This window comes from Phytophthora infestans, genomic scaffold, assembly GCF_000142945.1.
Source record: "Phytophthora infestans T30-4 supercont1.25 genomic scaffold, whole genome shotgun sequence".
In the NCBI taxonomy this organism is placed as follows: Eukaryota; Oomycota; class Peronosporomycetes; order Peronosporales; family Peronosporaceae; genus Phytophthora; species Phytophthora infestans.
Window position 1 is genome coordinate 1,161,789 of NW_003303734.1, and position 11,919 is coordinate 1,173,707.

An 11,919-nucleotide genomic window follows, 5' to 3' on the forward strand; every position below is an offset into this window, starting at 1 on the left:
GCGTTTCCTGGTGAGCCCAAAAGTTTATTGTGAGTCCTAGCGAGTAGAATCTCTAAAGACCATCCACTGCCCGGCACGTCCTGTGCCTGGTAGTGCTTTCCTAACCCTCAGCTAGCCAGCTCGGCATTGCTATCCTACGCTTTGCCCTGTGTGAGTGAGCGGAGGCTTTCCATTGAGCACCCCACCACTACACTGCCCTACCAAGCCGTGGCCACTCACGCGTCCTCGCGGTGCACGTTCCGTTGTGCGTTTGGTGGCCGTCTATCTGTTGACTTTGACTTGGACTTTGCCGTTTCGGTAATATATTGCTCGAACCTCCTGTCGTTCGTCAATGCTGCAAATTCCGTTAGCAGTATCGATATATCTTTGCTGAGCTGTTTGGCTGGCTCACAAGAGTATTCTATCGACTCCAGCTTCTTCCACCCAACAAGAATTTCGTAGTCTTGCTTGTCCTCATTCCATCGAGTATCGTTGAGTTTTTCCACTTACAGTACTACCTATTCCTTGGGCTGCAATATGATCGCGTATTTCCTCGCTCACAAAAAGCAATTTATGAGCGTAAAATTTTAAGCCGTGACGGGTGAACATCCGTCTCCTCCCAAAAAAGATGTTGTTCCGCATAAATGACTTGGTAGGGCCCCATCCATGTGACGAGTAGTTTGGCATGGTGTTTTTGGTCTACTCTAGACCGCAACACGTAGTCGCCTACATCGAAGTTAGGTCGGCGGGCGTACTTCTGCATTTGTTGGTTTCGCACAGTCTGTCGTGCGCATTCACTTATCATTGACTTGAGTAGTTTATGGATGCTACTTCGGAAATTGTTTTATCAAGTCTCAATAGCTTCTGGCTTCTCTGGTAGTTCCAAGGTCTCCGTTAGCTTCACGTTCATGCATAGTGTTAGCGATGATGGAAGTGGCAATCCGCAGAATAACTCAACTGGAGCACGATTACCGAGAGACGGAACCGGTGTGTGGCTCAAGTTAGACTGCAACATGGGCACGAAGAATGCCCAGTCGTGGGTGTCAACCATATTTCCAAACACAAAATACGTAGCACTTGCATGATATCGCGGTTTACCCGCTCCACACTGTCATTTATCCAAGGTGAGTACACCACTGTGAGCTCGTGACGCGCTTTCAGGCGCCGCCCAAGCTCTGCCACAATCTCTGCTTCGAAATGCGAGCCTTGGTCCGAGATCCACACAGGTGCCATACCAAATCTGCTGTACCAAGCGAGAATCGCCTCCACCAGCACGGTGCTGGTCGGTGCTGCACAAGGTACCAGCTCCGTAAAATGCGTGGCTTCATCTTTTAGCACGAGCAAATACTGGCATGAGCATGGCTGTTTTTAAAACGTTTGTAAAGGTTTGCCCGGAGGTGAAAAAGGTGCAGTTGAAGGAGCTAATCGAGTGCACAGGAGCCCATGGAAAACCAATTGAAGTGAAAATGACTGTGAACCTACATCTACGACTACGGACTGCAGCTGGCAGCGTTCATATCGCTAAGCCAGTTGAGTGCCTCATCATTCCTGGTGATGCAGACGAAATTCTTGCTGGAGAATGACGTGTTGATGATATTAGGGATTGACGTGCATCGGGAACTAGATTTAGTTGTTGCCAATGTCGTTAAGAATGAATTGGACGATGAATTTGACGATACTGAAGAGCCGCAAATTGGTAGTGGGGTAGAGTTAAGTGACACATCGGAAAGTGTACACCCCCTGCAGAGTGCCACAAGGCTGCACGGACGCTGCACTTTTCTTCCAAGCTACGATTCAAAAAGGTCTGGAAGAGTTGCTGCACAAGCATTTACCGGTATTGATCGACGACCTGCTTCTGTATGCGAACGACGTAACTACTTACCTCTCAGCGATCGAGCGATTGTTTGAATTATGGGATTCTTCCGGTTTTAAGGTTAGTCCGAAGAAGTCGAGCCTTTTCGAGCGAGAAGTTCGATGGTGTGGTAAACTAATCAATGGCGATGGTGTCCACCATGACCCGGAGAGAATACAAACGTTGCCATATCCGAAGCCTGCAGGCGAACTACAGCAATTTCTTATCTCTACAAACTGGATGAGAGATTCGCTGGTAGATTACGCTCGTACATCTCGGCCGCTACAAGACGCGCTGGACTTGGCGATGGCGCAAGCATCTAGGCGAACGCGTCGCTGCAGGGATTGCTATTGAGCTCAGCGAATGTGAGCGGTCTGCATACAACGCAATGAAAGCCATACTGGCCTCTAGTGCCACACTGGCGTTCACGAAGGAAGGAGCGACAATGTGCCTGCTGACAGATGCGTGTGATGCTGGCTGGAGCGTTTTAGCCAGTCAAGTGAAAAAAGACAACCTGGCAAAGAAGTGCATGAACAAAAAAACTTGAGCTGTTAGTTTGTTTGAGTGGCAGTTTCACCGGAACGCAGTGCGATTGGCCGATCATTGAAATGGTGGCTTAGCCGTATAGTGTGCGCATGCGAGAAGTTGAGCTATCTGTTGTTAGGACCGGGTGGCTTTAAACGGTACTGTGACCACCGCAATTTGATCTACGTATTTGCACCTGACAAGGAAGAGTAAAAAAAAAATTAGGGGCAAGTTACTACGACGGTCAACAAAGTTGATGGAGTACAGGTACGAAGTGGAGCGCATTGATGGAGAGTCGAACGTGTGGGCCGACATGGACTCCCGCTGGGGGAGAAACCACAGATCCACTGTACATTTAAAGGCTATGACCATACGAAAACGAAGCCCTGCGGAGCCTACGGCCACACAGCAACCACGACGTAAGCGAGTTCGTCGTAAGAAGACGGATCCCTTGCCACCGAAGGTGCAATCAACAGAACAGCCTCTCCCACACCACTGGACAGCCCGGACTTCGTGTGGCCGTCTTTTACTGCGATACTGGGGGTGCAGAGGCTACACGCCGAGGGCAGACCGCGCGTTGCAGTAGGTAGTGATGATGAAGGTGGGTTTAACAAAGACAGAGTGAGGATTCCTCGCAGGGCTGACGACCTCGTGCAACGGCTTTTGGTGGTGGCCCTTTGTGTGGCCCCCAAGAACATCGGGGACGTGATGCAACGCTGGAAAGCGTTGGTCGACAATTCAATGTACATCATTTACGAGCTCGTGTGGAGCGGTTTCTTGGTGCGTGCCTCATGTGCAAGCATGTCAAAGGTGGAAAAAACATTCAACGACCGTGAGGACCAACGTTTAGAGCGAATGTGAGGAATGGAGCATTACGATCTTATTTTTTTTACGCTAAGTGATAGTTTCGATGGAGATCGGTATTTGCTCGTGTTGAAAGAACGAATGTGAGGAATGGCGCACTACACTTTGATTTTTGGACGCTAAGTGAAAGTTTGGAAGGACCTGTCTGCGCCGCTATCCGCGCAGAAAGCCACCGAATTAGCGTCTTCCAACACAGCTGAGCGTGTCTGTGCTGACAGGAATCCGGCTAACCGTCGGAGATTAGCGATGCCTCCCCGCGGCAGAGCGACCACCTCTCTGGTCCAGCTTGGCGGCATGACAGTCGTGATCTTTCTTTGTCGCCGTTGGACATCTGCTGATGTAGTGGGGCCGCCACAGTGAAAACATCCATCTTGCGGTGCTCCTTTCTTGCTCGACTGCTCTTTCTTGTCGGCCGGTTTCCCACCTTTCCGGGTATCGGGGATCTTGGCCCGTTTTTCGGGCTGATGTTGTTGCTTGATATCGTGGTGGCATTTTTTGTTTTAAAACTCGCGCTGCTGCTCGCGCCCTGTCGCGTTGCGGCTCGAGTTTGCGCTTCTTTTTAGAGCGCGGCCTTCTATTGCCTGTTCCAATGCTTGCTGGTTAATAAGCTTAGAAAGCTTCATCACACTGGTGTGTGCGTCCGGGGAGCGATAGTCGATCTCGTTCTCGAACTTTTCTTGTAACGCTATAGGTAGAGAGTTAATCAGCCGCTTGCACTTCTTTTTAGGACCTTTCGTCCCGTCGAAGAAACTAGAGAAACCTTACTTTTTTATCAGCAGGTTACACGAGAAAAAAAATAGCCTGTCACCCTTGACTGAATGTCTGGGTTACTCATGTTCATCTTCAACTCGGTTAGAAACAATTGCTTCACTAGAGACAACGCTTGGTTTGGATAGCTATCTGTAATCTCATGAATCTTTTTCAAGAGAAACGTATCGGTCACTTCGCTTTTTTTTCAACTCCCCAGCTTGCCTCACACAACGTATTCAATAAATCGGCGTCAAATGAGCTTTTTTACACTCTTCAACACCGACTTGTAGGCCTCCTTGTCTTTTGCACCTCTCTCTTGTTGCCTCTTCGTAGGCCTTGCGTAGCTTCAGTCACTCCAGCAAGGTTTCACGTGGTGTTGAAGTCACCAAGGGTGCAGCGACAACGACAAATATTGGCTGCGGAGCTCGTGGTATACTCGTCGTGGACGTTGGATCCGTTGGAACCGTCATAATTGTCCGTGTGATCGGAATATTAGCACCTTCCGAGCTTCCAGCCATCCCATCTTGCTTGCTGTCGTCTTTCCGTTGTGAAGACCATGTTTTTTTAGCTTCAGTCCTAGTCGCGAGACCTCGCAACTAAACAATTCTTTGAAGTAGGGTTTTAGCAATAAAATCCCAACACTAGAAAAGCTGGCACTTCCTGGTACACCCAAAAGTCTATTGGGAATCCTAGCAAGTAGAATCTCTAATGACCATCCACTGCCCGGCACGTCCTGTGCTTGATAGGGCTTTCCCAACCCTCAACCAGCCAGCTCGGCATTGCTATCCTACGCTTTGCTCTGTGTGAGTGGGCGGAGGCTTTCCATTGAGCATCCCACTACTATAGACAGTCCGTTCAGTGTCTTCGGTCTGTCTGCCGACCACAGCCCATTTCACCTTCCGTTTCGTGGTCCGATGTGCCGCACGAGCTGCTTCCTTTTCTTCAGAAGTGGCCACAGGGCCGTCCCTCAACCAATGCTAACCTTTGCAGTGCAGACAACCGGTTCGTGGTAGTTGCCGGCCATGAGCTGTACTCGTATGGTGATTATGGCCGGTAGTATTTCTGTCCGTATCTACGGCTGTCTACCCGCCATTCTTCGATTCCTGCTGCGTTCTATCACGCCTGTTACGTCCCTGCGTATGTGGTGGCTTAATACGCTTGCGATTACTCGTCATAAGAGCTGCATGTGCTCCACCAGACTGTCGAAATCGGCTGTATAATAGCTGCTGCATCTCAGCTCGTTCCAAGATCAACTTATACAGCAACTGGCCGCTGATCCGAATATGGCGAATTTTCTCCAGCTCTAGCATGGCTTTGATCTCATCTCTGAGTATGGGTGGTTGAAGGTTGTCGACAAATATCTTGGCTCTCTACTTCATCCGCACCACATAATCGTATTCTGTAGCTGAACCTCGACCCAAATTCTCATGGAGACCATAATCGGCTATAATTTTTTCGAAATACCGAAAATACTTGTATATTCGATCTATCACATCCGTGATTACCAGATCCACTTTCAATTGCTGGGAGAATAAGCCAGACGGATTCGTGATATAGTCACGTTTAGTCTTATCACACCGCTCCTTCACTTTGGTCATGATGTCCTCATCCCTAATCAGTGACTTCTCCTTGCCAATCTCATACACTGCAAGATACGTCAGCATATCCGGAGTCACGGCACTTCGTACACTGCGGACTACGGTCTTGTATTTCTCACCCGTCCCCAACTCGCATCGCTCGCGAAGTCTCTCTTTGTATTGCTCTCGGGCCTTCCGCTACTTCACCAACGAACCTTGGTTCAACTCCGCAAGCTCTGGAGGTCCCATGTATTCGTAGACCGGCTGCGGTACAGTCATCTCTGCGTCTCCGTCACTAGAACGTCAAAGCACGACATCTTGACCTACTTGACTATCGATTGGGAACTGCACGCAATCAAAGTATACCTTGTGGTCTCTTGTGCTGATGAATGCAGCGATTTTGTGTATTTAGTTAGTTGATCAACTCGAGATCCTAAGCGATCATTTCCTATGCGACCGCTAGCATGGCGACCCTTACCTATTGGTGCTATGCTCTCGTTATGACACCACACGGTGTTTAAGTGAAACTAGTCTTGCTTCACAGTGTCTTACAGTTCAGGGCTCTTATTTTCACAACTTTGGCAGTTCAGAAGACCCGTGTCATTTTAGTAGCTCACCGAGACGGTACAATTCCAGAACTTTACGCCCCAGATAAGGGATTGGCGCATGCTAACGCAATACCGCTTTGTAGCAGTGACATAGTTAATTGAAGAATACAGCAGAAGCCATAAAGGTGATGGTACCCTTGTAAATTATGGAGGAATCATTATCCAGTGCTGTATTATCACAATTTGTGATTTTACAGTACTTTCCATTTTGCGTAAGCGCTTGAAACACTGGGAGTTTCAAGATGTTGAAACATAGGTTTCCGGAATAGGGAGCGACCAGACGCAACGCCAGTTTCCGCGGCCGGAGGAGCAGCACGACTGCAGTTCGCGTCTTCGCCCCCCAAGCTCAAGCGCCCCAGAATTTGATCTTCTCCGACCGTGACGATGCCGTCGCCACCGCCTTTTCCACGTCAGGCTCCGTCTCCACGTCGCCTCCTTCGCCCCAGGTTGCGCCATCGCCGCCTGCCCGCGCGCCGATCTCGCGTCCCGCGTCGCTTCCGACCCCATCAGAGCCCCTGGTCCACGTCTTCCCGCCATCCTCGTCGCACCCAGCCTCGACCCCAGCGTCGGGACCACCATCGGCAGGTCTGCGACGGTCTCGCTCGTGGCGGCAGCTGGTACACAGGACGCGCGCGTCCGTGTGAGCACGCGCACCGCTAAGATAAACAAAAGCACTAAGGCTCAGGCAGAGGTTCGGCGCCAGAAGAAGCGTCTCATACTCGACAAGGAGAGGACCTCCGCACAGGCAGCTCGAGCAACCGCCGTGGCCCTCGGCAATTCGCTAGTATCGACTCAAATTCCTCTTCGGATTTGTTTGCAGCCGGCGGTGGCCACTGCATCTGCAACGTCCTCCCAACCTACTCAGGCGACGCCACTCCCTCCTGCGTCTGAACCACGCCCCCCCCCCCCCCGCCCCGCCGGCTTGGCCCGTACCCAACCGACGCTCCACGTTGCCAGTGTCGCTCCCAGAATTCACGAGCTCGGAGCGCATCACCGACTCGTCCAGTCCACCAGCGCCACGCCACATCCCGACCCAACAACCGAACCCATCGTCGCGGGTGTGGCACACATCGCTTGGAGCCCTCCAATCGTGCGCGCAGCGACGCCGCCCAGTTGCCCGCAGCCCATCTTCAACAGCACCCCAGGCGTGACTGCGGCCTCGCCTGCCGCTCACCCTTCGACCATCGGCACCGGTCCACAGCTACCGTCGCGCGAGCCGCTCGACCTCGCCAATTTTCTCAACACCTTCCACGCCGGCACCAGCCAGACCCCTTCTAGCTCACCCTCCCTCTCCGAGCGCCCCGTTGAGTCGGACGTCATCCAACCAAGCGGCTGTCCAACCGAGTCCCTGCCTGTCGCGGCTCCGGTCTAATTTGAGCCACACACGCTCTCATGAGATACGACCTCACTGTTCTCTGTATTCCTGCAGCTCCTTCAGGCACAACCTGGCGTCACAGCGCCCGATCCTTCAGCCCCGCGGCCGCCGCCACGGACTTGGGTTCCGTGCAGGATCCCCTCTCTTGGACGGTAGCCAACCACCGCGGCCTTTTGCCGCCCGAAAACGCGTGCAATCTGCGCGTGGCCCAGTTTCTACCCACAGCGCTGCGCGCAAGGGGAGATTTCAGACCATTGGCCGTCCGCAGCCTGACCTCTCACGGTGTATATACATACTGGCAAACACCAGTTGGCGTGCATGAGACACCGACATCATTTGTCATCCGCATGCGCATGCTTGAGTGCGTGTACTTCGACGACCACCCAACGATTATTGGAGCGACCGCCGAACTTCGCTTTGGACGGCACGGAGCGTCCGTTATGCACTATTGTCGCGCCGACTCAGCCACTTGGCTCGAAGCTGGATCATCCGACGCTAATCTCAGTATTGACTTCGGCTCGAACGCAGCACATCCGCCGCCTCCGGCATGCAATACGACTTCGACCTGCTTGAAGCGGTTCAAAGTCTGCTTGCATTCGCGCACGCCGAGTGGTATGCGCTCTCCACGCGCCCCCCACACCGCATCCGCGAGTTTGTCGTCGCCAACATGGACGCGGACCCCAGCCACACGCCACAGCGTGTCCAGCGAAAACTGCACGAGGCTGACCTACACCTCGGCTCAGTATACGTCCACCTATCTAGCGACTCCCCCTTTTGGTGGCGCGAGTTTTTGTCCGCAGCCACGTGAATTGAGTTCAAGTCCATTGAATGGACCATGGCCCTCCAAGACATCGCCAACGCTAGCGGCGCGCCCACTACACCTTCTCTGTCCAGCCCGACTGCACCTTTCTCGGACGTCCGGCCTCTTTCACGCGGCCGCGGCGTGCATCGAGGTGACGACGCACGCCCGAGCGGTATTCCAGCCAGCATGCACGCCATTATCCCACGTGACTCTGATGTGTAGAGCCGTGTCTGCGCTTCTTTGGTGGGGGTATGTGTCCCGGTGGCACCACGGACACGTGCACGGCCGGCCGGAAACACACCTGACCAGATGATCTCCCCGCTGCGCTGGTAAGCTTCGTCACCAAGAAATTTAGTCGCCGGCAACCGTCCGACCGCCGCCGTGCCTGACGAGGCCGATGTACTGCTGGTTCGCCAGTGCTTCAGTGCCTCAGACTCAGTCGTAATTTGAATACACGCACGTATACTGACATCCTGAGCTCTAGCGAACCACACGGCTTACCCCAACAACCCAATACACTTGCCGACGTGACTCCTTGCTGCATGGTCAACGGAGACCTTGCCGTCGATGCGTGCGCACCTGCCCACCGCTCCCAGCCCAATGCCGATGAGCAGCCGCCCGCTTACAGCGCGGGCCATCCAACCGAAGACGCGGGCTCGAGCGCCGGCCAGCGCCCCTCTCCTCTCGTCCCACGTGGGACCGCACGGTGGGGGCTTCAGCGTTACAGCTGACCAGCTTTCCACCACGAGCGGTTCTGCAGCCACGTGTCGTATACTAACATCCGCAACTTCCTGTACTGTAGCCCATCAACGTCCACCACAGGTGCGTATTCCAGCTCTACGCCCTTCGTCATCGCGCATCACGCTGGCACGAACTCGCAACTCAGGCCAACAGCGCTAGACTTTGGGAGTCGATCCGCGACGATTCCCTCTCCGTTGCCTTCCGTAAAGTCAGCGTGCAATTTCCTGTATGACACACTACCAACCCCGTAGACACGGCACCCAACCGCGACGCGATCAACGAACCCCTGCAACACGCAATGTCCGAGTACATCAGGCGCACACGAAAGCCCCTGAAACGATTCACAGAGCTAGTTCGCTGCCTTTCACACACACACTACCGTCCCAACAAAGCACTACAGCCTGAGATTCTGCGGGCATACTGCCAAGGATACGAACATGTCGGCGATCTTGTGCGCATCGCTTCCGATGGCTCCCGTGTGCGCTTGACCTCCCCAATCCCTCAGCAGCATTTGTTCCCCCGCAACCACCCCTCGGTGTCTCAACGCATCCAGGTTCTTTGATCCAACATGAGGAAAGAACAGGACGCATTTCGCTGTATCGTTGTGGACGCCGAAATCAAAACGATTTGGCCGGAGCTGTTTATCAGCCCGTTCGGCGTGGTCAAAATGGCGACGGCGACCCACACGTCTCGGGAAGAGTACTCCACGACCTCTCTTTCCCGAAGGGGATTCGGTCAACTCACACACGAATGCGGACGACACCCCAACGGCATTGTTTGTGCAGTGCTCAAGCGTTGCGCAGGAAATCATCCGGTGTCGCCGAAAATCCCCATCCGAGACCGTCAAGTTGATGACCGGCGACGTCGCGTCAGCCTACCGCAACGCGTGCATACACAGCGAGTGCGTGTTCATGTTCGCGGGCTACATCCCAGAAGACAACGCAATGGTAGTCGACCTATTGGCCGCGCTCGGGTGGACTGGCAGCTCCGGAACGCTCGGTATCTTGGACGGTGCGGTAGCGTTCATACACGGATCGTGCACCAGCGACGCCCACCTCAGTGGGTTTTATAATTACCACAGGGTCGACGACCACGTGAACGTCTCACCTGATACTGGAACGAGCTGCATCGACATCGAATGCGCCACGCCATGACGGTCGTGATGGGTCCTAGCGCTGATAGCGACGACAAGTTCACGCCGTGGAGCCTCTAGGATCAAGGTGCTAGGCCTCGTCTTTGACACAATCTCCGGCACGGTGGCGATGTTAGAGGCAAAGATTCAAAAGGCCAGGCCTCTCGAAGCGAAGGCCTTTCACGCCGTCAGCCTCTCTCGTACCGAGTACCTTTCTCTGTTCAGATCTCTTTGTCACGTCGTCAGATGCGTAAGACCCGCGCGTGTGTTCCTCCAGCGGCTACATGCCCGCGAGTGCGCCATTCGCCGCACCAAGCGCATCGCCTTGTCCCCGACAATACGTGATGACCTCCTCTGGTGATGGCTCATACTACGATCTCCGTCTCAAAACGGTGTCCCCCTCGAGTACTTCGATGCGAGCCCGTCCAACGACGTCACCATCTTTACGAGCGCATCAGACATCGGAATTTGCGCAGTCGTTCCATCGCGGTACTTGCACCTCACATACGGGTTCTCCCCTTTCGAGCGAGAGCTCATCAGCCGTTTTCACCTCGGCTCGACAAACGAGTTCGATATCAAGTATCGGAAGATTCTAGCATGCGCATTTGCGGCCAAGACATGGGCTCCCCTGTGGCGCGCCAGCCACGCTCAGGCACGTCTGATTCATATTCATTTCCGTTTTGACAACACCACCGCCATCTCGTGGCAGTTGAGAATGGCATCGAGAAATACTCGTGTACAGCTCTTGATTCGCCTCCTCGGCGTCTGGGAGCTCCAATTTGGCCTGCGTTTCTCAGCGTCACACATTCCCGGGTCCGAGAACACCACAGTCGACGCAGGTTCCCGCCGGTGGGGTGATGGTCCTCACGCCTTGCTGTTCGCCGAGCTAGCCCGTGGTTGGTCTCAGGCACCGACTCCCTCATCCATAGAGAAGCTCGAGACAGCATGGCAAGGCATCTCCGCGAATACTCCGCTGCTGCCTCATCCCTTCGAGGTTACGCCCGGGCGTTCAGCAACCGGAAGCTGTGGACCCACCGAGAAGGCATCCTCTGGCACCTCAACCTCAAGCTAGATGAGCAAGTGCGCACCATTTACAATGTTATCAGCGACGCTAACAAACACGGCCTAGGCTCGAACAGACCAGCTCAGAGCTCCACAATCAAGTATGCCCTTCAGGACATTCGCCATTTTCTCAGCGGCGCGGGCCACGAATTTCCAGCTGTCCACCCACAGGTCCGCATGATCCTGCGCGGGGTGAGCAGATCCGACGCTCCCACGCGACGTAAGACCCCGGTATCCGTCGCACTGCTCGAGGAGTGTCTTCGGTCTCTTTCCCTTCAGGACCCCGCGAACCAAGCTACGTGGGAGAGGGGGGGGGGTTGTGCCTGGCCTTCTTTTTCGTTCTGCGTCGGTCGGAAATTGCAGCCACCACATCCACGACATTTTGGTGGTTCGCCCTCACGGCAGCAGACATCGCCGTGATCGACGCAGAGGGAACGGCCACAGCGGATCCAAAGAAGGCATCGGCGGTATGCATTCGGCTCCGAGGCTCCAAGACCAACCGGAACGGCCCACCGATAACGCGCATACTGTCACGATCGGGTCACCCACACTCATGCCCAGTGCTCGGCGCACTGCTCCTCTTTCGCGCTAGGGGTAACTCACCGCCTGAGATCTTGGCAGCCGTGTTAGTGAACAAAGGCGAGAGACCCCG

At 54.1% G+C, this 11,919-nt stretch overlaps 1 protein-coding gene across 1 annotated transcript; it reads right to left on the reverse strand.

The window, feature by feature from the left end:
- Positions 1-5,095: 5,095 nt before the first annotated feature.
- PITG_13062 (uncharacterized protein) lies at positions 5,096-5,826 on the reverse strand (the record flags this gene model as incomplete). The annotated part of the gene is made up of 5 exons (XM_002900551.1): positions 5,096-5,118; positions 5,166-5,282; positions 5,326-5,340; positions 5,382-5,716; positions 5,774-5,826. The coding sequence occupies 5 exons, from the start codon at positions 5,824-5,826 to the stop codon at positions 5,096-5,098; spliced, it is 543 nt and encodes a 180-aa protein (XP_002900597.1).
- Positions 5,827-11,919: the final 6,093 nt, after the last annotated feature.